The sequence below is a fragment of the Triturus cristatus genome, chromosome 2_2, assembly GCF_964204655.1.
Source record: "Triturus cristatus chromosome 2_2, aTriCri1.1, whole genome shotgun sequence".
NCBI classification, from domain to species: domain Eukaryota; kingdom Metazoa; phylum Chordata; class Amphibia; order Caudata; family Salamandridae; genus Triturus; species Triturus cristatus.
The window spans coordinates 1,193,285,286-1,193,310,843 of record NC_140582.1 but is presented as its reverse complement, the minus strand read 5'-3'; the positions used below and the strand labels follow the sequence as shown (position 1 = coordinate 1,193,310,843).

Sequence of the window (25,558 nt, the reverse complement as noted above, 5' to 3'; positions counted from 1 at the left end):
TCAGCCTGACAGACTCTGTTCGTGATGGGCAAAAAGTGGAGGGGTCTGGCCCCTAAACCCAGAACTCCTAGCCTCCAAGCGAGCCAGAAGCTAAAGAAGAAATGGCACAGTGAGCAGACTCCAGACAGCCACGCAGTCCACAAGGACGCCATCCGTAGCCATCATCCCCTCCACAGGACTGCCAAGAGGACCTCCTTCAAAGACCGCCTCTACAACAACGCACACAATAGCAAGGAGCTCTTCAACATTGTGAAGGAACTTTCCAACCCTAGGTCCAACACCAATGACATCCCGCCGTCGCAAGCCCTGTGCAACTCCCTCGACATTTTTTTCAACCGCAAGATAGCAGACATCCACGACTGCTTCAACACCCAGACAGCCCCAACAGACATCAACACAACAGACTCTCCGCACACCATCGACCACGACCCTCTGCTAGTCTGGGCCAACGTGAGCCTCGATGACACAATCAAGACCATGAGCACAATCCACTCTAGCTCCCCGTCAGACCCATTCCCGCACCTCATCTTTAACAAAGCCAGCAGCTCCATTGCACCCCATCTGCGCAACGTCATCAATCTCTCCATTGAGACCGCGACCTTCCCAGAGAGCTGGAAACACGCCGAGATCAACACCCAACTCAAAAAACCCAAGGCGGACCCAAGAGACCTCAAGAACTTCCGGTCCATCTCTCTGCTTCCGTTCCCGGCCAAGGTCATCGAGAAGATCATCAACAGACAGCTAACCAGATACCTTGAAGAAAACAGAATCCTGGACCCCTCCCAGTCAGGTTTCCGCAGCAACCACAGCACCAAGACTGCCCTCATTGCCGCCACCGACGACATCAGGACCCTGCTTGACAACGGTGAGACCGCCGCCCTCATCCTCCTGGACCTCTCCGCCGCCTTCGACACCGTCTGCCACCGCACACTATGTGCACGCCTCCACGCTGTAAGCATCCGAGACAAGGTTCTGGAATGGACCACCTCCTTCCTCTCTGGCAGAACCCAGAGCATACGCCTCCCCTCATTCCGATCCGAAGCCTCCGATACCATCTGCGGCGTACCCAGGGATCTTCCCTCAGCCCGACACTGTTCAACATTTACATGGTGCCGCTCGCAAACGTCGCCCGAAAGCACGACCTCAACATAAAATATCCTACGCCGACGACACTCAACTGATCCTCTCCCTCACCAAGGAACCTATCACTGCCAAAGCCAACCTCCACGAAGGAATGAAGGCCGTCGCCGACTGGATGAAGATCAGCCGACTGAAGCTGAACACGGACAAAACGGAGGTCCTCATCCTCGGCTCTAACCCTGCAGCCTGGGACGACTCCTGGTGGCCGATGGCACTGAGGGCAGCCCCGACACCCACCGACCACGCACGCAACCTGGGAATCATCCCAGACTCAACACTCTCCATGACTAAGCAAGTCAACGCCGTCTCCTCCTCCTGCTTCAACACTCTCCGCATGCTCCACAAGATCTACAGGTGGATCCCGACAGATACAAGAACTGTCACCCAGGCCCTCGTCAGAAGCAGACTCGACTACGGAAACGCCATCTATGCGGGAGCCCCGACCAAGCTCATCAAACGACTGCAACGCATCCAAAACGCCTCTGCACGACTGATCCTCGATGTACCACGCCACAGCCACATCACCCCCCACCTGAGAAACCTGCACTGGCTCCCTGTCAACAAGAGGATATCCTTCAAGCTCCTCATCCACGCACACAAGGCACTCCACAAGACCGGCCCAGCCTACCTCAACAGACGAGTTTCTTTCTACATCCCCGACCGCCAGCTCCGCTCCGCCGACCTCGCACTCGCCACCGTCCCTTGCATCCGAAGAACAACCACCGGTGGGAGATCCTTCTCCCACCTCGCCGCCAAGACCTGGGACACCCTCCCACTGAGCCTATGACAGACCCAAGACCTGCTGACCTTCAGGAGACTACTCAAGACCTGGCTGTTTGACCAGTAGCGCCCCCTCCTCCCAGCGCCTTGAGACCCTCTTGGGTATGTAGTGCGCTCTACAAATGATTGATTGATTGATTGACCGGCCAAGTAAAGGCCTGTGTTTCTAATTTGTTTCTGTTCAATAGTCAAATTACTTCCTTTCTGCACTTCACTCACCAAATGTAGCAATAGCAAGCAGAGAAGGCATAAACCAAGATGCAATTACAGCATTAAACAGTATTGGCAAATCTCTGGCTAAATGCTTTAGACGGTAGAATTAATGAAACTCTAAAATTAACTGCATTTTGCACTGTCCACACCATGTACATGCATCACTCCCGCTACCCTCTCCTTATAACGGCCCTTATTAATGTCACCCTCAGTCACACCACAGACCCTGCGTTTTGGCTTTCGGAACAATGTTTGCGAGTACCCATAGTCTACACATTTAATTGACATTGTTCTGAAAAAATATAATGAACTTAGTACCATGTAACAATAAAGAAACACATACAATCACGAGTTGCTCCATACAAGGAATTAGTACATTGTGACAATGTTAACTGTCCAGCTCAAGCCATAGATGTTTAATTTATGGTTGACCTTTGTGATGTGAGCTGCTGGATCAGAATCCTCGTAGTTGGTGTTGCCAAGGTATATCCTGACCCTGCAGTGGTAGAAAGAAGAATTATGTTCAAGGTTCATTGACAAGGTCTGAAAGTTATCTTGACCATAAATTCTGCCACATAAATAAATACATGAAAGGAAATCAATAAACAACAATAAAATGAAAACATGTTTAACTATACATTACAATTACAATACAATTTAAATACTTTGAATATACAATAAACTATATGAAAAATGTGTGGACTAAAGATGAGATTTAGATGTTAAGATCACAGGTTCCCAGACTTACCTGACTGATGACTGGAAGACGGGCTAATTGATTCTGCCAGGATATCCCCTGATGTCATCGGTATTGCCGTTTGCAAGGTGGCCACCAGAAGCTCTTGTATGACAGAAGCTGATAGGAAAGAGACATTTATAGGAGAGAAAGCCATCCTTAAAGATGAAATTATGAGATTACAATTCAAGTTAGCAAGGTGTCTGCGCATTTCGTGCATGTACAGAGCCTGCCTGACTGATCCAAACATGAGGAGTGTCTGATAGGCTCACCTTTTCACAGCCTGACAGACACTCCTCATGTCAGGAAAAAGGCTGGGCCCCTCCTCTCACAAGGACTGGCCGCTACTGGGTATATATGTGAAGTGTGGCAAATAATGTAGGCGTTGGTGAAAAGCTATGTCCATCAGTGAATGTAAAGCAATAGAAATGGAATAGGAACTTACCTGAAAGCATTCTAGTGTTGTCGGAAATTGTCAGTTTCTGTAGCAGGTGTGTGTGCATTAGGTAGAGAACACCTTCTGGAGGAGGTGAGACAGAATCTAGGTGCTCCTCCTGAAAGACTTCTCCCTCACCCACCTCCTTTCGTCTTACCACTACTGTATGTTATCCTCCAATGCGCTGACTGTCTGTCACCTCCTACAATAAGGCTGCCAGATGGTAAATGGAGGCAGCCTATGTATTGTAGTATTTTAAAACAAATGTAAGCACAAGAGCTGTTCAGTCATCAGTTTAGTTTTTTTCCTCTTCAAAATAGTGGTCTGTAATATTGCTGCAGGAGCTGAAAGACGAAGAGGACAAAACATTACAGGGTGTTCACAGCTCCTCCCATGGAATGCCTCACCAACACAAAGTAAGGCAAGACAATGCTATACGGTGCCTTGGTTACTTTTTTTTACCAAGACCCATGAAGCCAGACAAATCAGGCTTTGCAAGGTTTAGGAAATTGCCAAAAACATTTTGTGTTGGGTCTACATCAAAAACGTGATGCAATCCAGATGCAAAATGTTAGTACATCTGAGTATACACCTTTCACAGACTGAACATTATTTTTTATAGGCATTTTGGATGCTTGATATTCCAATGCTATGATACAAATTGAACAACTACAATATTTTGGCATACCAGGTACCCCAAGGGTCTCTCCTAAGTGTCCCAGGGGTGGGGGTCAGGGGCTTATAAGGAGGACCCTTATAAAAGAGGTTTTATGTGCCCTGGGGTAGAGACATTGCACACTTCACTTTCCTCATTATAGGAATTGTGGCAAAATCAACGTTTGTGCTAGGAACACTGTGGAGTAAGGATCTACATTATTTTCACATATTCAGGACCACAAAGTCTCCCCTAGGTGTCCTAGGTGTGGGGGGGGGGGGTCCCGTAGATATAAACAGGGTTCTTCTAAAATATGTTTCATAACCCCTGGTGTTGGAGACAATGTCTCCATTGTACATCCCCAGCCAAATAGGTTAACCTGGCAATAGTTTACAAATTAATAATTACCTTTAGTGATTCCCAAAAATATTATTCAACGACGTAGGAGAATGGTATGGATAAATCCAATAATATTCTATTGTTGAATTTAGTCTAGCATAAACAGAAAATAAGTTATAAGACTTTCTTGTCTGTAAGCCAGAATGCAGACTTTTAGTGGTCTGCACTCATTGATCAGAGTTAACAGAATTAGCCAGGCTGCTTTGATGAAGCGATAAGTGGCTTACTCCAGAGAGGCCTACAGAGGAATGCCAGAGCCGGGGGAAGCAGTAGTAAACCATGGGGCTTCAAAGAAGAGATAGAACAAGCAGGATTAACCAGGTCTAACTCCCTCCATCCCGTACAAATGGCATGCTTACGGAGAGAATTAGCAAATATCTGAGGGAGAGTAGATATAGAAATGAACCGTACATTGGTGTAGCTATCTCTTTCTCCTCTGCTGAGACTTCAGAGATATGAAGAAATAGTGCTTTCTGGGGAGACCATTATGACATACTTTAGAGCAAATGGCCATGCTCTGGGGTGATGCCCTCCGCCTCGTTGGACAGAAGTACCCTCCTGCTTGACCCCAGAGAACACTGAATACGTTTTTGAGAGGGGCAGAGCCTCTCAGATTTGCTGCTTGAAACAAAGAGAAGAAGGGTCCATGCTGGAAGTTTGAATTGCACCAACCAGGCCCTGCTCTCTGACTGACTGTGCCTGCTGCACAATCCGGAACTACAGTCCTGTGGACCTAACTTGCTTCACAAAGAATAAAGAGCGGACTCCCTGCATGCCACAGGTTCATAGAGCTCACTTGGATCATCACCAATAAAAATCCCCAGCCTGGAGTTTTATCCACGTGGATTGTGGGAACTGAAGTCCTAAACTTTCAAAGAGTATCTTGGAGATTCCAGAACCTTGCATTGTGATTTGGACACTTAGGGGCAGATTTACAAGCCCCTTGCCACACTTTTGCAGCGGTGTCATAATCAATGTGCCACATTGCAGCCCATTTACAACGTGACGCATCTAGGGAGATGCATCACCCCTTGCATTTGCTGGAGTTGCGTTGGCTTGCGACGCGACTCCAGCAATGCATTACTTTTGCGCAAACAGATGCGTCAGAATTTCTGATGCATCTGTTTCTACTTGCGCCATGGTGCGCCGTATTGTAAATACGACGCACCCATGGTAGGGCAAGGGTTTTTTTCTCTGGCCCAAGGAAACTGTCGCCTCTTTGCTCTAATGCAGCGATGCGTCAGTTTCTTGTAAATCTGCCCCTGAGGGACCCTAAAAGGAATTTCAAGAAGAAGCTTCAGAAGTTTGAAGAATCTTGGAGCAACATTGGAAAAAAGGTCCATAGGTGGACCGTCTCAACCTGGCAAGTGAAGCTGGCAACACTCAAATGCAAGCCAGCCTGCTCTTCTGGTTCGTCCAGCTGGAAAGCTCCGGAGGTCCAACTTCCATAGTTTGACCTGGAGCTCATCAAAAGACAAGCTGGTGAACCATCACCGAACTTGGACTGGTGGAGAGCATCAATGGGCCCGGCAGAAATAGGTTCAGGAAAGTTTCTAACAAACTTTGACCGAGGTCTACCACGATGGTTAGCTGCACAGGGTTCCATCGTGGTCGGCCTGAAACTTTGACTTTGTCCCGTTCTAGCGCGACCACATATCCCATTAGGCGAAATAGGTTTCTATTTGCTATATAGTGCTAAATCTTTCAAAATTCATATCTTTGGTCCCTTACATTAGATTCTTTTCATTTTGGTGTCACTTTCCTATTTTTATAAATTGTTGCTGGGTTTTTATTATGTGTTGTGTCTTAAATATTTACTGAATTGGGGTTATTTAGTCTTAGTTGTAGGTAATTAAGTTCAGGAGCCGCCAGCCTGCTTCTCAGCCCATCCTCCAACTTTCACACCTCTCATCATTACCACACCAACTTTCTACTCAGCACATTCACTCTGGGTGAGCAGCTAGGGAGAAATCAATAGGATTAATACGTAAACAGGATACTACATATCCTTCCCCTTTACATAACACAAAAATGAAACTGCAAAACGGGATAAAATATTGTCAAGAAGAACCTTGAAAAGATATATAACGCCAAAGTACAAAAATGCAAGAAGGAATAAAGCATTAATCAGCACAACCATAATAATACATTGAGAAAAATATACTAAAGATGCATAGATACATCTACAATGAAGAGCAACAAATAGCATTAAAACTATGTGAAGAAGATGCATAGAAAATATACAGGAGAAAATGAAGATGCATAGATAAATATACACAATAAAATATCACACATCCTCCCCCTCTATAATATTCATAAAATATGTCCAAAAAAAGAACATATTGTATAACAAAAACAGTCACACCTATGACCACCACAAACCACACCCACTGGCCAGACAGGCATAAGAGGTGGCACAACAAAGACCAACATGAAATAGCTGTAGGCGCGATGCACACACATGTCAAAACATAGAAGTAATGGGTGAAGTACACCCGAACAAACGACCCCAAAACAAGGGTGAGTGGAGTACCCTGTGGCAACAGGTGACAGTCACACCTAACCAACATCTTAGAGTAAGGATAAGTAGGGAAAACTCTGAAAATGGGTGACAACCACCCATACAACCACTCGTCACTTAAGGGCAACAAACAAAACGTGAAAATAAGGGAATACAACCCATACAGCCGTTGCTCACATAAGGGCAGCAAACAAAACGTGTAGAACAGGGTGACTTACACACCGTCCAGTCATCCCTCTTGCAAGGTTATGAAACATAATCTGTAGAAATGGGTCCAGTACCCATTTAGACACCCCTCATGTAAGGATCTGTAAAGTAAACAGTAGAAATGGGACTTTCACGCATTTCCATCCCCCATGTAAGGGCCTGTAGTGACTAATATCCAAATAGGTACCTTTCACCCACTTGCTCATCCCTCATGTAAGGGATATGAAGTATACAATGTTGAAATGGGGCACAACCACCCATACAAGAATGTATGGCGTTACAACGCAAACATTTACAATGCATGTCTTTACAACGCAGTTTTTGCATCGCAACATCCATTACAACGCATGATTTTACATCGCATGCCATCACAATGCATTTTTAGAAACTACCATTACAACGCGTACCACTAAAACACATTCCGTTACAACGCATAATACTTTTAGGGCAACAGTAGGGTAAGTGTTGGATAGTGTAGGGGTAAAAATTACTATTCCCACTCCAGTAAGTGCAACAGTGGAGTAAGTGTTAGATAGTGTAGGGGAAAAAATTACTATTCCCACTCCAGTTAGTGCAACAGTAGGGTAAGTGTTGGATAGTGTAGGGGTAAAAATTACTATTCCCCATTACTTACCTTACATTGTGTTGTAATGGCATGCGTTGTAGTCACATGCGTTGTAATGACATGCGTTGTAGTGACAAGCGATGTAATGGCTGTGTTGTAATGTCATGTGATGTAAAGGATGCTGCGTTGTAATGACTGCGTTTTAAAGGTAGTGTGTTGTAATGACTGCGTTGTAAAGGTTGTTTTCCCCATACTATAATCCATTGTGTAAGGGTTTGTTATGTGTAATGTAGTGGTGACTGGCTTACAATTCACATCAGGGCATGTAGGGAAAGCAAATGGGGGGGATTTATACCCATGGAGCAATCCCACGTGTATGGGATTTGTAATATTCATTGTAACAATGTAGCATAAGATCAACTGTAAGATGTCAACATACCAATGTAGAGTAAACTGATTTAAAAAACTTGCACTCCAAGACAATAGTACAACAGGTGGCAAGACTTGTAACCTTGCACGCCACATACCAATAAATGGCTACACACTGGATCTTGCATACCTAAAGACATTTCTCAGCTGAAAAATAGGATATCACCACGGCACTTCAGAAAGAAATACACCAGCGCAGAGGAAGCTTGGAAAGTAGAGAAACCTACACTGTTAAGACATCTTGGATGAAGACAGCGACACAGTGACGCTCACAAGAATATCTTTGGCAACAATCTTCCCACACACATAAGGAATAACCACTCAATGAAACATGGCACAATAAACATACACTTGAAGAATAACACACTAAAATAGGAGTAAGGCAGCAAATAGAAATAGAAAATATCAATCTGGACCTAATCACAAGAGAAATGATGAACAACATCATGGCAGTAAATCACAAAAAACAGGTTAAAAACATGGGTGAAAGACAACACCCAAAGCTGTAAATAAAATCACACAACAAACAGGCTGCCTCACGTAGCACCATCATGCAGTGAGTGCTGCTACTCCACACCAAAATATCCTTAGGCAGATAACTAAGCTGTGAATATCTCAAAACATGGTGCAGTACAGAAAGACACAATAATCGTACAGCACAACACTTTGCACAAACAAACAAAGTTCCTGGTGAGAGATCTCTCAACCAAGTAAACCGCTGCACTGCACAAAACCAGAGCCAGAATGTGTTCATCTCTAACTTGGCTGTGGGAAAGGTTGTTAGGTCGAACGTCACTCTGTCAAGCACAGAAGTTGATGTCAATTCCAAAATCATGGCGTAGTGCTGATGGCTGTCTCGGTGCGAAGCTGGAGCCTCACGAAACATCGATCCATAATGTAGCACCGGTGAGCACACAACATGTAAAGGCGGGCAGAAAAGAGGCAGTTGGAATAGTCCAGCACCCAGTGTATGGTGTTTGCGTGCTTAACAAAAAGATGGCGGCACGTAATTGACATGGCACCGGGTGGCTCTAGATGCGTGTGCGCACTAAAACATCAACAAGTGCGCAGCCCTAGATAGAAAACAGGGATGCTTAAGATATTCTAGAGCACGATCACATGACCCCATGGCAAGGGTAAGGGGTATGTGCGGCGCATATTTATAATGGCAATCACCATTGTGAGGGACACTGCACTCTCAAACATAACACGCTTGTGCATGTGCCGCACTGTAGTGGCAGGAAGGAGGGGCGCGAGACGTAGTTTCTTGTAGGAACAAACTTTATTTCGTAGTGCAAAATACAAAGGCCCACAAGGAGCAGGCGGGGAGACAACCGCCCGTCAGGATTGTCGCGCTCTTCTCCCGATCCGCCGCCCCCTGACGTCACGGCCGCCCACGATGTCCGATTGGCCATGACGTCAGGAGGCTGGGCAACCAGGGAGGAAAGACTGCGTGCTTCTCACCAACACTAGTACGTTAACCTCACGTACGACATCTCCCTTCTTAACAAAATGAACAAGTAAACACATTTTCATCTCATAACAAAATCATCAAATCTCTTGGGTGCTCTGATATGCCTTGTCGGCCTGCTAGGGGTAACATACGGGGTTTGTCCCACCCCGCCAGCACCAGTACCACCTTGGCCCGGGCTCCCCAAACTGCGACTGTCACACCTCACTTGTTTGGAGCTAGTACCAATCCGCCCCTCAGCACCTCCCGTGCCATGCCATGTGCTCCCACTCGTGTCTGCACTTCCGCGTCCGGCCCAACCTTGTGCAGGGGAATTACCCCCATCCTCATCATCGCACACACTTCCGCCAGTGACATCATTATCCTGCCATTCAAGCACACTGCCATCGCTCTTGGTCTCACGCACGTGACTACCTCTCATGATGATTTCCTCTTGCCCAGCTTTGAGCTTGACTATGTCGTCCTTGCTACGCCATCCCCCACCTTCCAGACACACTGCCCCTCTAGTCGCTCCGTGTACACGTACAGGGGTTTGAAATACCGATTCTCCCTTCATCACTTTGTTTGGCTTCTTCACCAGTACCCAATCTCCCTGCGCAATTTCCTTCGTTTTGGCTCTGTTAACCATGTCAGCATACAGTTTGTTGCTCTCTTGCTTAGCCACAATTCGCTCCTTGACTCTCAACCCCTCTTCCTGTATGTCCTCAGTTCCATCCCTCATGTCATACCACTTGTTGAATTTGGGGGTAAGCTCGCTCATGCACCTTCTCCCTCTCATCAAATAGAACGGCGTGTGTCCTGTGACTTCATTAGGCGTGTTATGAAAAGTGTGCACCATATCTGCCAAAAACGCCTTCACGTCCATGTGAGACGCGACAGCCTGTTGGACACCCTCTTTGAGGAACCTGTTCATCCGCTCGACCTGCCCATTGCTCTTCGGACTGTACAGTGGAGTCTTCTCCTGCTTGATTCCCAACTTGGCCAGGAATTCCGTCATCTGCCTGGACACCAACTGGGTGCCATTGTCGGAAACCATGATCTTCGGCTGCCCCTCCATCGCGAAGATTTTCTTCAGCACCTTGATCACCCGTTCAGTGGTAACCTCCCTAACAAACTTGTAGTGGATCCACTTGGAGAAGTAGTCCGTGAGAACAATGAGATGTCTGCAGTCGTCCGGTAGTATGGTAAACAGGCCTGCGAAATCAATGGCAATCTTGCACCACGGGCCGACCGGAATGTCCACCATCTGCAGCTCCCCCTTTGCCGTTTTCCAATGTTTGTCGGCTCTCAAGCACGGCCCGCATCTATCTATGAAGCTGCAGACGTCGCTGCACATCCCCGGCCACCAGTAGTATTGTTTGAGGAGATTTTTGGTGGCAGTACTCCCCGGGTGGCCCCTGTGAGCTATCCTGATTAGCTTGTCCCTCAGACCTTCCGGGGGCACAAACAGCTCATGCCTCTTCAAGAAGCCATCTTCAATCGTAAGTTCAGCGCTTATCTGCTAGAAACATCTGAGTGCCCCGTGCAAGTTCCGGACCGGAGGCCAATGAGTCGTCATGTGGTCCACCACCCTTCGAATGGTCATGTCCTTCTCCTGGGCAGCCAGCCATTCTTCCTCAGAGATAGATCCCTCGCAAATGGCCGTCGCGTCCACCATTGCCACCACACACTCCGTGTCGTCCAGGGAACCATCTTCCTCACCGGCTATTGGCAAGCGCGATAGGCAATCCGCCCTGCTGTTGAGGCCACCCTTGATGTGTCTGATGATAAAGTGGTACTCTTGCAGTTTGGACAGTAAGCGCAGAAGTCTCGAGCTGGCTTTTCCATTACCGCGGCCTTCACCGTCCATCATATAAATCAACGGTTTGTGATCCGTGACTAGTTCGAACTCCTTGCCCCACAGATAGTTCTTCAGTTTTTCTACTGCCCAGACGCACGCGAGCGTTTCCCGCTCGATGGTGCTGTAATGTTTCTCGGCGTCGCTCAGCGACCGGGATATGAACGCGACGGTGTTCTCCTTCTTCCCTTGGAACTGGCAAAACACTGCGCCGATACCCTTGGCGCTAGCATCGACCGTGATGACGTTCCGGTGGTCCTTGTTGTAGGGTTGTAACACTGGAGCCGCAACAATGGCCTGCTTGACAGATTCGAAGGCAGCGCGTTGTTCCTGCGCCCATACGTACTTCTCGTTCTTCCGCAGCAGTTTCCTTAGAGGCTCCACCGTGGTTGCATAACCCTGCATGAACTTCGAGTAATACTCGCTGACCCCCTGGAACGACCGTAAGGCGTCTTTATCTCTGGGACTGGGGGCATCTCGTATGGCCTTCACCAGGTCCTCCTTGGGCGCAATTCCATCCGGGGTCAGAACGTGCCCCAGGTAGTCTATCCTGCTCTCCATGAACTTGCACTTGTCTTTGGAGACCGTCATCCCTTTCTCCCGCAACATCTCCAGCACCGTGCCCAGCAGCTCCAGGTGCCCCTTCTCATCCTCCGTGTGGATCAGGATGTCATCTTGGAATGCCTCGACACCCTCCATGTCGCAGAAGAGCAGGTCCATCAACTTCTGGAAGACACCCGACGCCGATGCAAGGCCGAAAGGGAGACGGACGTACCTGTACGCTCCGAACGGGGTGATGAAGGTGGTCAGTTTCTTGGATTCCTCTGTGAGACACACCTGGTGGTACGCTGATTTCAAATCTATCAGAGTGAAGAACCTTGACCCTGACGTGGACGACAAAATTTCTTGAATGTTGGGTAGCGGATGGCAGTTCACCAGGATATTTTTGTTCAAGGACCGCAGGTCCACACACAGCCGAATGTCCCCTGTCCTCTTCTTTTTGGACACCACAATCGCGGACACCCATTCTGATGTGCCTGCTTCCTCTATCACTCCTTCCTGCTTCAACTTATCGAGGACATCCTTCAGCTCCCCTCTTACGGAGAGGGGGACTGTTCTGACCTTATGCTTTATCGGCACTGCCCCTTCTTTCAACTGTATGGCGTGTACAAATCCTCTCACACGCCCAACCTCGTTTTTAAAAAACTGACTCAAAATTGCCAATGACCTCAGCCAACCCCCCATGCACTTCACCTGGCTGGATGTAGTTGACCCAGTCATCCCGCAGAACTATGGGATCGTCAGCCCCAGGGACTAGCATCACACCTAGCTTCGCCAGGTCCTTCCACCCCACAAGGCTTCCCCCTTTCTCAGCCACATAGATCTTCGTCATCACAGTGAGCCCTCGAAAGGTGAGGGTATCGCAGAAGAACCCTTTCATCACGATATCTTGTTCCCCAAAGGCCTTAGGATTCACATCCGTCTCATGCAATCGCACACCCTGCCACTTCACATCAAACGTGCTGTCAGATATCAGGGTAATCGGGGAACCAGAATCAGCCGTAAACTGCAGCTCTACGGCACCAATCATGACGGAGCCAATAGGCCCCTTCACTCTGCCGTCCTCGGCATCAATGGACAACACTATGTCCGCACTCACCTCCGCATCGCTATCGCTCACCGAGCTCACTTTCACACCCCCCCACCCCCGGTCTCCTTGTTTTACACACAGCTGCAAAGTGGCCCACCTTCCTGCACTTTGTGCAGCTTTTGGTCAGAGCCGGGCAAGCCCTGCTGTCCGCCAAGTGATCCCGTGCCCCACATCTAAAGCAAGTGAACGGCTTCCTGCCTCCCCCTCTATCGCTCGCCGCCTTGTCAGGAGTCTTAGACGCACTTTTAAGTTTGCCCTGCACGTAGCACACAGTCGAAGCCTGACTCGTGCAGGCAAGCTCCCTAGTGGACACCATGGATCGTTCTATGGCCTTCGCAATGGCCACCACATCCTTCAGGGAAGGGTTCCTACAGGACAGCAACCTCTCCTGCACTTTCTTAGAATGGCAGTAGAACACCACCTGATCTCTGATGTAAGTATCGGTCATCTCCGCAAATTCACAGTCTTGAGCCAAAACGCATAAGCAGGCAATGTACTCCTCAATAGTCTCTCCTTCCTCCTGTCTCCGCAATGCAAACTTGTGGCGCCCCACCATGATGTTACCTTCCTCGGAATACTGCAGTTCAAGCCGCTTAACCGCCTCCTGATACTCATTCAAAGGAGCGGGAGCCCCAGGGGGGTCCACGTATACTGGCAAGCTGTCGAAAACTTCTTGGCCGGCCTTCCCCAGCAGTCCGAATACGAGTGCCTTCTTGCGCTCGGGGCTATACCCCTTACCGTCTATGGAAACAATATAGTTCTCAAACACGCGTAGCCACTTCTTCCACTTCATGCACGGCTTACCAGGAGACTCGAGGAACAGGGGAGGCACGCAGATGTTGACAGGTTGCGCCATCGCTCGAGAACGGGCACCGCAGAAGGGGGGCTACAACGGCAAGGTCAGCCGCTGTCCAGGCGCGTCCAGGCTGCGCAAACGGAAACCCCAGCACGAAGAACCGGGCCACGCCAACGGATGCACCTGCAGGTACGGCCCTACTCCCACCGGGGCACGCTCACTGGGACAGGGATGTCCAGTCCTCACAGCACACCGCCTGGGCTCACGTGGCAGCAGGGTCCCAGACACTCCAGCCCCCTCAGCAGGCAGCAGACGGCAACGCAGGAACTCGTCGAGAAACCAACAGCACCCGGCATGCAGCAGCAGGAAAGAACGACTTCAACAGGAGTCCCCACGGGATTGCAAGGGGACCAGCAGGAAGCTGCACCGCAGCGACAGAGAAGCGCGAGGCGCTCAGAATACCGGAACTCACTCGTGGGCCGCACCGCAAGGATTAACCCTCGTCGCCATTTGTAGTGGCAGGTAGGAGGGGCGCGAGACGTAGTTGCTTGTAGGAACAAACTTTATTTCGTAGTGCAAAATACAAAGGCCCACGAGGAGCAGGCGGGGAGACAACCGCCCGTCAGGATTGTCGCGCTCTTCTCCCGATCCGCCGCCCCCTGACGTCACGGCCGCCCACGATGTCCGATTGGCCATGACGTCAGGAGGCTGGGCAACCAGGGAGGAAAGACTGCGTGCTTCTCACCAACACTAGTACGTTAACCTCACGTACGACACGCACCTTCAAACAAAACACGGTTACCCGACACCCAAATTTGGCATGATAACAGTACTGCACAGTTCTCCAAACATGCAAAAATCCCAGTATGTTGTAGATCCCACAACCAGCTTACATGGGTTGCTCGAAAAGTACATATCGCTGCTGGGTTACCGCAGTGCCATAAAAGTTGAACAAACCAGGGACCACACATGACATCCATGAAAGAAGAAAAAATGCCTCCCATTTAAACTTGTAAATGCCACAGCAAATGCTGACACGCCCTGGGTGAGACCTGTACGTTGAGGTAGAATCCTTTTTCTTGCCACCAGAACCAGGCTCTATAAGCAAAACATAGCTTGGCTGGTGATGCACAGCACACCAAAGCTTGTCACCTCACACATGGAACCCAAACCATGTAAACAGAAGCACGGCCTGGCCGGGGCCATCTGGTGTGAAGGACACTGGTGGGGCTGAAGGGGTTCAAGGCATGCTGTGTAGTTTCTTCAGGGGGAAATTGTTTGCAGTCTGGAATCTTCGTTTATTTCTGTACAACTGACTCCTTCAGCTTAGTCACATAGGTTCTTTTGTCAAATCGTCGCCCGAATGTTGTAATGAAGTCCAGTAGCTGTGATGTTTTTCAAGTAGGTTTATTTAGTCTTTGTTGTAGGTTATTAAGTTCATGAAGAGGGGCCCCACCAGGAGCAGCCGCCTGCCTGCTGCTCAGCCCATACTCGAACTGTCACACCAAACTTCACAGGCACCTAAACATTCCATTCATCATCGCCACACCAACATTCCACACAACGAATTCACACTGGCTGAGCAACTAGGGAGAAAGCAACAGGATAAGTACATGAACAGGATACTACACATAAACTAATAAATAGCTGACATCGACAAGTCTCAGCCTCGTGGGTAAAACTGTGTGATAATTAAGTCTCACACTTAGCCTGTCCGGCTTTTAGAGGAATGTGAATGCATTTTGGAGCAGGGTACAGAGATCGTTCGTGGCACTGACATGAGTACTTGTGCACTCTGAAATACATAAACAAATGTGTTTTGTACGTGCATTATCTGGACCATATTATGCCTAATAAGGTTTTACAGGCGAGCCCCATGTGTCTCTGCCTGGCAATGCTTAATCTGTAAAATAACAAGTGCCAACGCCCAAAGCTTTGCTCAGAATCCCAAAGCCAGTCTTGATTCACCTCATGCCTCCTTAACCCACTAACAGAGCATCCCTGCCCCTTGCTCTCCTTGTGCAGCTTCCTTTTGATCCCTGCTTGCAAGGTTTGTTACTGTTTTCCTCCTTCCCCTTTTTGTGTTTTTCACCATCTTGCTCTGGGTTAAAGTCTGATGAGGAAAAATTGGTGTTAATCCCCAAAACGGAATGCTGATAGGCTGCCCCCACCTGTAACTACCGGCTCAAATTTAGCAGCTCTAGCGTGGATGGTTCTGGGTCTGACCTCAAATTCCCTTCCATGCTGATGTATTGCAATTCTATAATCTCTTGTTATGACATGCTCTAACTGTGTTGTTGTCTGCTTATTTCAGAATTGATAAAACATGTATTGCTGAGACACAATTTACCCATGAACATGGATTTCAAATAGGATTTGAGGCTGAAACCACCTTTACAGCTAAAGTACCACTTGTTGGTGAAGGAGGTTATAGTATAACTGCAAGTTCAAGCACTTCACACACTTGGAATTTTACTGACATCAACAGAATTGAGGTACATGTTTACCATCTTACTTTATGTTATGTATGGATGGGATTAGGTAGCTATTACTGTACATCATAAGAAGAAGGAAATGAAATGCTCTATGGCTCTGCACAGTAGAATGCCACAGAATGTGAACTCTTATACTCTCTGTTTCCTTCCGTGAACTAACAACCAGTGTTAAAGACACAGCTATCAGGAAGACTTTGTTATTACTTTCCGAAGGCAGCATATGATTTCCTCACAATTTATAACATTATATGTCTCACATCTTTTGTAGCGCAACCTAGTTAGTCACCTAGGTTGGATTGGTAGAGGCATTTAGAAGTGGTCTGTTGATTGATAGAAACAGAAATCATAAGGTGTAGTCAGCAGGACTCCAACGTATGATTAACATATCCAATATTAAATAATTTTCAGCTTACATGAGCACATGTAACCCGATCTGGGCGAACCATGCATGTTGATCAAAAGAAACCCTGTTTTATATCAAATTATTGGCTGAAAGGATCAGAGAAGGCCATGGTGAACAAAACCAGTGGTGATGGAGCTTTTGTGCCTGATGCAGTAATCAGAAAACTGTTTCCAGAAACTGATTGAAGTTTCTCAAAATGTAATTAATCCAAGAAGTGCCTGTCATTATGTTCCAGTAACATGCATCACATTACTTATCATCATTACACTGCAAAACACATTGACCACAAACATCACATTTTGAAGCCGTTGAGGAGTTGAAATTGTGATGGAATATATAGACATGCTAAAACACATTCCACTTTTCTGACAAGTACAGAGGCTGTTGAATTATGGACCTGAAGGCACGCATCCTTGAAGGTGTCAACACATTTCAATAATAAATTTAAAGGGAGAGTCACTGGATTGGAGAATTGTGAGTCCTATAGGTCAGTGGTCCTTTGAATAAAAGAATAGCAATCTTTGCAGGACAAAAATCAAACCAAAGCCATAAAGGATTAGTCAAATGTAAGAATTAGTACAGAATACAAAAATTGGTTAGATAATGGGATTCAAATTAGCATCAATGATGCATAAAAACTAAGCCAATTGTGAGTGGGCAGAACATAAGGCAATTAGCTGAAATCAAAATATAGTACTGGAAAGAACTTGCATGAATCGACTCAGTTTGTAAGTCTAGTGGTCAAGGGAGGGTCTACATACAATTCAGCAAACAGTCCAATGAGGAGGTTGCCTTCAAGAAAGGAAGCTGAAAGTGCGGCACGCATCCTAGAAAGGGCACATTTTATAGGTTTCATACAGTGAAAAAACACACTCTTGACATAGTATGAAATGAAGAAATAGTTACAACAAACAATGATTTTTGGTAAAAACATGATAAAATAGGTAACATTTTGGGATGCCTATTTTGCACACATAATATTACTTAGCTTATTCAGAAATAATTTTGAAACTCTTAATAGGGAATTTGAGAAGTAGGTAAAGCATTATAATTTAGGCCTAGGCAATATACCTTTAATAGTGTAACATATATGAACATCCCAATAAAGCTTCCTTTTAAGGCACAAAGTAAATACATTTTATTCAATACAAGAAAACAACACTGTAAGTTGAAAATAGCCTATTTTGTGAAAAGAAAACACCAAGAAGAAAAATATACACAAAGGAAACGTGTTCATGCAATCTTACAAGCAACATATTCTTAAGCAACTTTAAAATCAATGTCAGTGCAAGCAGACTGAGGCCCAGTAATTTAAGTTTGCACCTTCGTTATTTTAACTTAAATGCACAAAACTAACCATAATCTTGTAATTAATAAAATTGTTTTCACAAAAGCATGTGCATTCCCATTTTGTTCCTGAAACTAATAAAATGAAAGTATTACCAGGCTGGAACACAGAATAATACCCATTTTGCAAACATTTAAACATATGCTAAAACACTCATTAAGATGAGATCGACCACAGTGATTACTTTCATTATTCTGATTTATTATTTTTTACACAAGACATCTGTGACAATACACACCTCTAGTAGTGATGCTGTTATGTCTTCATATAAGGAAGCTATCATTCAGATTAGTGCTTGGAAAAGTCAATCTCCTGGAGCACTTTAAACAAAACCCTCCAGTGAACAAGGCCACATGCATTTTCTACTTGTAACAAAATTAGGAGCTTCTTGAGTCTTTAGTAGATAAAAATTAACTATTGCCTCTATCAAAAATGATTGCAAACAGTTGGCATCCTGCAGAAAATCAATGTTGATCATTATGTGTAAATTGGGAGATTACTGCACCTATTTGAATGGCAAATAATTTGGATAGCCTGTGTTCCTCAAGGTTATAGGGTGGTACACACTTAGATTTGTTGGCTCCTACCCTTTATTAGAAATGAGGGTCACTATTTGGCAGTAGTTTGCACCCTGTCCAAGTAGGTACCCTCACTCTAGTCAGGGTAAGGGGATTACACAGCTACAATAACCCCGGCTCACCCCCTTGGTAACTTGGCACAAGCAGTCAAGTCTAGATCAGAGGCAATGTGTAAAGCATTTGTACATACACACACAGTAACACAGTGAAAACACCTCAAAATGAGTCCATCCCAGGTTAGAAAAATAGTCAATATTTATCTCAATAAAACAAGGCAAAAATCCATCATACTCAAGTGTAGATATTAATTTTCGAAGGTAAAATCAGTAGGTTGTAGGTGGTAAACATTTAGGGCCCAATTCACAGAACTAACTTAAGACAAAATCCTAAACTTACTACTTTTGGTATTCACAGAAGTTAGGATTTTGTCTTAAGTTTGTCTTAAGACAAACTTAAGACAGACTTAAGACAGACTTAAGACAGACTTAAGACAAACTTAAGACAGACTTAAGACAAACTTAAGACAGACTTAAGACAGACTTAAGACAGACTTAAGACAGACTTAAGTTAGGATTTTGTCTTAAGTTTGTCTTAAGACAAAATCCTAACTTCTGTGAATACCAAAAGTAGTAAGTTTAGGATTTTGTCTTAAGTTAGTTCTGTGAATCGGCCCCGTTGATTTGTTGGCTCTTACACTTTCTTTAGAAAACATATTACAATTCCTTAATGAAAGGATGATAGTACCTTTCTCCTATGAGAATATAGTTGAATAACTGTTAATGAGGCTATAAGTCTGACACAAAGAATTGTTACCATTCTGATGAGTAAGTATCCTTTCCTGAAGCCTTATGCTTTGGAAGATTTAATTTGCTATCTGTTAAAATGTGTGTATTAAATCTAGAGCCAGACGGTAGGTTAGAGACGGAGTTTCTAATTGATTTAATAGTGAAATGTCTTCCTCAGACCACTCTATCCAAGATGGTCAGTAATGATGGAATTTGCCTCACTATCTGATATGTTAGTAATAGTGTTGGTAACACAGCAGGTTGTTGGTTCGTTTAGTGACACGGACGCTGTGACCAGAAGCAGGGGTTGAGACACCTGGCATCTTCCAACGCCGCCGTGAGGGCAATGGACATCGAGGGACTCCACTTCCCAGACGCCCCAACGGTCGCCGCTGTGACGCGGATGAGAGAGCGCTCGCAGGCGCATAAAGCCCCCAGCAGCCTCCCACAGCGCGGGACGCTTTGTTGGTTCGTTTAGTGACACGGACGCTGTGACCAGAAGCAGGGGGTGAGACACCTGGCATCTTCCAACGCTGCAGTGAGGGCAACGGACATCGAGGGACACCACTTCCCAGACGCCCCAACGGTCGCCGCTGTGACGCGGATGAGAGAGCGCCCACAGGCGCATAAAGCCCCCAGCAGCCTCCCGCAGCGCGGACGCTTTGTTGGTTCGTTTAGTGACACGGGCGCTGTGACCAGAAGCAGGGGGTGAGACACCTGGCATCTTCCAACGCCGCCGTGAGGGCAACGGACATCGAGGGACTCCACTTCCCAGACGCCCCAACGGTCGCCGCTGTGACGCGGATGAGAGAGCGCCCGCAGGCGCATAAAGCCCCCAGCAGCCTCCCGCAGCGCGGGACGCGCGCGGGCAGCGCCCGGTCGAAGCCCGGGCCAAGGGCGGGCCCGTCCTTGCCCGTCAGTGCCAGGAAGAGGCAGGGCTGGGCCCCCCCTCTAACGCCCCAAGCCCACAGGTACTTTGGACTTTGTTGTTTAGCTCTGTTGCCTATCTGCCCAACTATTGACAATGGGTAAAAAGATACAAGTTGTGCCTAGAAGAAATGCTAAACATAAACTGCCTTCCACAACTCCTACTACCCCACTGCCTAGCCTGACAGCCATAATGCTACAAAAGACCATCAGCGTTGTCGCCACGGCTATTCAAAACACTGAAAGGCGCCTATCGCTTCCACCAAGTTTGCCCTTATTAATGCACCAAGAAAACTCCCTGGAGTCCCTACTTGCTACATCTTATGCGGGGCTCCCTGGTGCAGCCAATAATGTGATTTGCACTACTGAGGATGTAGCCCCTCAAGGTCATTTATCTATGGCAACCAGGCTTTCGTCGACCCCTATCATGTTAAGGTCAAGTACGAATAAGGGCTCTGACCTCTTGCCATCCCCAGTTGATAACCAACTATGTTCGGAGGGGGTAGGTTCATATCACGACCTTGATATACTGGTCGTAGATGGGGACAAGAGTATCAGTGTACCTATGCAAACTAGGGGGCAGAAAGCCAAGAGGCAAAAGGCCAAGGCTAAACGAAAACATATAGAGCCAGCACCAAATAAACATAAAGTCGGGAATATCCAATCTCGAAGAATTATTGCCCCCTTAGAGCAAAATAAGGGTAAGGGGGATGGTCAAACTGGCAAGACAGTCCCTCCAATTATAGAAACCAACATAGCGTCAGGTGATGAGGGTTTCTGGGGCAGAATGGAGATATTGATAACTACCCTTTTAGGGCCCTTAAATCAACAAGTCTTGAACATAGAAAAGAAGTTGATTGCGTTGGATGAGCATGTAGCAAAATTGGGCACAGGGCGTATTCACAAACTCATACCGGACTCGGGGGCAATTATTGTAAATGAGTCTTAATCAATCGTGGTTAACACAAATAAAGTTCACACAAACGCCCTTTTGCCCCCACCCTTACCAAAACCAAGTACTAGCAATAATCCATCCAATGCGGAATCCTTGGTTACAGGGGCACCTAAATCAAACCTGACTAAGACTGTTACTCTTGAAGGCACTAAAAATACAAAGGCACAACCCAGACAAGATAGCACCAATAATCGAAACTGCCTAACCCTCCCCCCAGATAAGCCGAATCAACCTACATTAATTAACACAAGACAGATTCCGGCCCGTATTAGCTTGCCCCCTGAATGTGGAGCCTATATATTGGTCCTAGCTAACGTGCCCAAATTAAGAAAGGACCAAGAGGAAAATTTCACAACTCTTAAAAACAGGACACTCAACTGGCTATCCAGAAATTGCCATTTCCCAATGGAAGGTGCAGGGGAGATTATTCATACCCAAAGAGTGGGTTGGGTGGGCCCGTTAAGAAAAATGTTTGAGGGAGACTGTATAATCATTAATTTTAGGTCCCCGCAATGGGCACATTCCACGCTTGCTAAAGCCCCACAGCCCTCACGACGGGAATATAACACCACCCTCCTTCCTCTAGGATATTTCTATAGGCACCTAATAGATTTTAATCCTAATTCTGGGACTGATCATTTAGGATTTCATACGAACTTAAATTTTAACATTAGGAATGATGGTCGACTGTACCACCAGGACCATAACTCTGATTTCAGGATTGGCCAGCAATTATTTCCCACTGCACCCCAGTACATTCCAAAGGATAGGCTCTATGTAAGGACCATTCAAACCCCTAACATGACCCACAATGAGCCAAGGTATACGTACAATATCCCAACCTACAATCGGTTTGATTATGCTTTTTCAAACCTAGAAGACCAGGATTGACTGGGGAATATTGTAAGTAATACTGAACGAACAGAGGTGGTTGATGCCATTGGGGAATATATATTCCTAATACAGACTGACACTACTAAGCCAATGCCCGCACAGGAAGTTATTGCCCCACCACTAGTCATACGTGAGGACAAAATATCTTTACCAACCCAACCTAAACAGAGTGCAGAGGATAAACCCCTGGGCCCTACCCGCGGCTTTGATTTATCAATTCTTAGCTGGAATGTTGCTGGACTTAAATCAAGACTGTTAGACCCACAATGGATACAGTTATTGGATGGTAACGACATCGTCATGTTCCAAGAGACGTGGGCAGTGGAAAATTTGCACTTAGAGGGCTACCATTGCTTTAGTATAACTGCATCCAAACCTGTTTTTGGGCGTGCAGTAGGAGGCCTTTTCATTAGAATTAGGATATTGGCAGGCGGCACTATTAAGGACCTGTCAGAAGGGAATCCAAATATTCAAGTCCTTGAATATAAGCGAAAGACCAAGATTTATTCAATTAATTTTTATAACAATGATTTTTATTCTATACCGAATAGGAATTACACAGCACTTTCCAACACTTTACGACACCTTGAATCAAATATAGGTCTAGAAGAGGAGTCAGGGATTTTAATTGGAGGAGATTTTAACGCCAAAATCATGAAAAAGCACTGGCTTGTGGATAAAAACCACCAAGACCCAGCAGAACGCAGAGGCATTGAATTAGTCAATATGCTAAGTGAATACACCCTCAGCAATGTTATGGAAGCAAGCCAAACCCCTAGGATGGCTAGCGCCCCCACGTTCAGAGGTAGGGATTCTTGCTCAACCATTGATTTTATCTTTACATCCCCCTACCTAACAGACCGTGTAATAGACTCTAAAGTAGTAGAGACACTATTTGGAGATCATAATCCCCTTGTAACCATCTTACACTTAGGCCCCAGCCCGGTATTTGTCAATTTAAATGGCGCCAGAGACATTATACCATCTGGTGATGGCCTTCGTTTAAAATGGAGGGGAATTGATTGTGGGGCCATACTTGATAGTGTGAAAAACAACCATTCTGAATTAATCAATTCCTGTTCACTACCTGACGGGGACAGTTATAGAATAATCATGGATTTTGATAAACTGTGCTCAGTAATAAAAACCTTCCCATTTGCTGCACCAGGACGATAAGTAATTAAAAAATCATAATCCGCAAAATATAGTGACCATCTCAACTGTCGTGCGGTTAAGGTTCTAGCTGACTTCAAAAATTGCAGATTTCTATGATCTGTGTACACCGTAATTTTGTGACGAGCTCCCATCAAATAATGCCTCCATTCTAGGAATGCGTCTTTAACTGCCAATAGTTCTTTGTCTGCAATCGAGTAGTTGATCTCAGCAGTTGTGAGCTTTCTAGAATAAAAGGCTACGGGGTGTAATTGGCCAGTGTCTTTGTGCCTCTGAGAGAGGATTCCTCCAATCGCTGAATCCGATGCATCGGCCTCCACAAAATAAGGTTCTTCTGCATTAGCATGTAACAAAATTGGAGCAGTGATGAAAGATTGCTTTAAAAATTTAAAAGCTGATTCTGCATCTGCGGTCCATTCAAATTTGACTCCTTTCTTTAAGAGGCGAGTGATGGGACTGACCTTGGCTAAAAAATTTGAAATAAATCTTCGATAGAAGTTCGCGAACCCCAAAAAGCTCTGAATTTCTTTCACATTTCTAGGGGATGGCCACTCTTGCACCGCTCTAACCTTTGTGGGATCCATACTAACTCCTCTTGATGACAAAACATATCCCAGGAATTCCACTTGTGGGACATGAAAAACACATTTCTCAAGTTTTACGTACAAATGGTTTTCAAGCAGTTTCTTAAGAATTGTTCTTACATGAGTTACATGTTCACTCTCATCTTTTGAAAAAATTAGAATGTCATCAATATAGACTACTGCAAATATGTCCAAGAATTCCCGAAGCAGGTCGTTCACAAAATGTTGGAACGCTGCCGGGGCGTTGCAGAGTCCACAAGGCATCACCTGGTATTCAAACAATCCATACCGGGTCCTGAATGCTGTTTTCCACTCGTCCCCTTGAGCTACTCGAACTAAATGGTAAGCTCCTCTTAAATCCAATTTCGTAAAAATGTTGGCGTCTTTTACTTGATCCACCATTTCAGAGATTAGTGGTAATGGGTATCGATTCTTGACTGTTACTTGATTTAGTGCTCTATAATCGATGCACGTGCGAAGTTCGCCATTCTTCTTAGGGATGAAAAATAGAGGAGATGAGACCGAGGACTTTGATGGTCGCACAAATCCATTGGCTAAATACTGATCCAAGTACTCTCTCAAATGTAGATTCTCAGCTTCTGTTAGTGCATACACTCAGCTGCAAGGTAAAACTGCTCCTGCCTCTAATTTAATTTTACAATCGTATGGCCTGTGTGGGGGCAATTTCTCTGCTTCTCTTTTATCAAAGACCATGGCCAAATCTTGATATTCCATTGGAATTTCTTCAGTTTTGGTTGTACAGATGATTTTTGGATTGGCTGCCAAACAGCTTGTTTGCGTAGCTTCTGAATTCTCCGTTTTCTCATGGAAGCAATTTGCTTGACAATAATCTGAATTCATTTGGATGGTTCTCATACTCCAGTTAATTTGTGGATTATGCTCTGTGAGCCAAGGCAATCCTAGAATAAGTTGCAATTGAGGAGCGTCTATTAAACTAAAGATGATCCATTCCCTGTGGCCATTCAATCCTCGCAAGAACAAAGGCTCGGTTTCATGAGTTATCGGGCCCGAAGACAGATTAGTACCATCCACCGCCCTAACTGTCTCCAAGATCTTCTTCTTGACAAATTGAATCCCCAGACTCTTGGCATAATTGATATCGCAGAAATTGCCTGTCACTCCCGAGACGATCATCACTGAGACCTCTGGAATTTCTTTATCTTGAAATTTGACTGTGAGCGATATAATCACTTGAGGAGCAGCTGATTGTAAGGTGTTAGCCACCTGCTGAGTCGTCGGAGTTGACTTATCTTTAGCTTCCATCAGAGCAACCCCTTCTACTGATGGAGCCTGCCATTTACCAATGGACCACTCTTAGGTCTCTTGGGACATTCTTTGACAAAATGTCCCGAAGCTCCACAATACAGGCACAATAGGTTTATTCTTCTTTTGTCTTTCTCTTCTTTTGAAAGTGGACCACGGATAGTTCCAATTTGCATAGGTTCTTCATTGGAAGGGCTTTCTGAAGTCTTGTGATTCTCATTCTTGATCCTATCAAAACGGGGTGGGAAAGATCGGTAATCGCTCCTCTTCTCAGATCTTCTTTCATATTGCCGATG

The 25,558-nt window shown here is 45.9% G+C and overlaps 1 protein-coding gene across 1 annotated transcript in view; it reads left to right on the top strand.

Moving 5' to 3' along the window:
* Positions 1-25,558, top strand: part of LOC146863367 (uncharacterized) — a 214,722-nt gene that overhangs the window by 180,820 nt on the left and 8,344 nt on the right. The window contains exon 4 of the mRNA XM_085642799.1: positions 16,151-16,331. Coding sequence (XP_085498925.1) covers positions 16,151-16,331 — 181 coding nt within the window. The remainder of the gene's footprint in view (positions 1-16,150; positions 16,332-25,558) is intronic.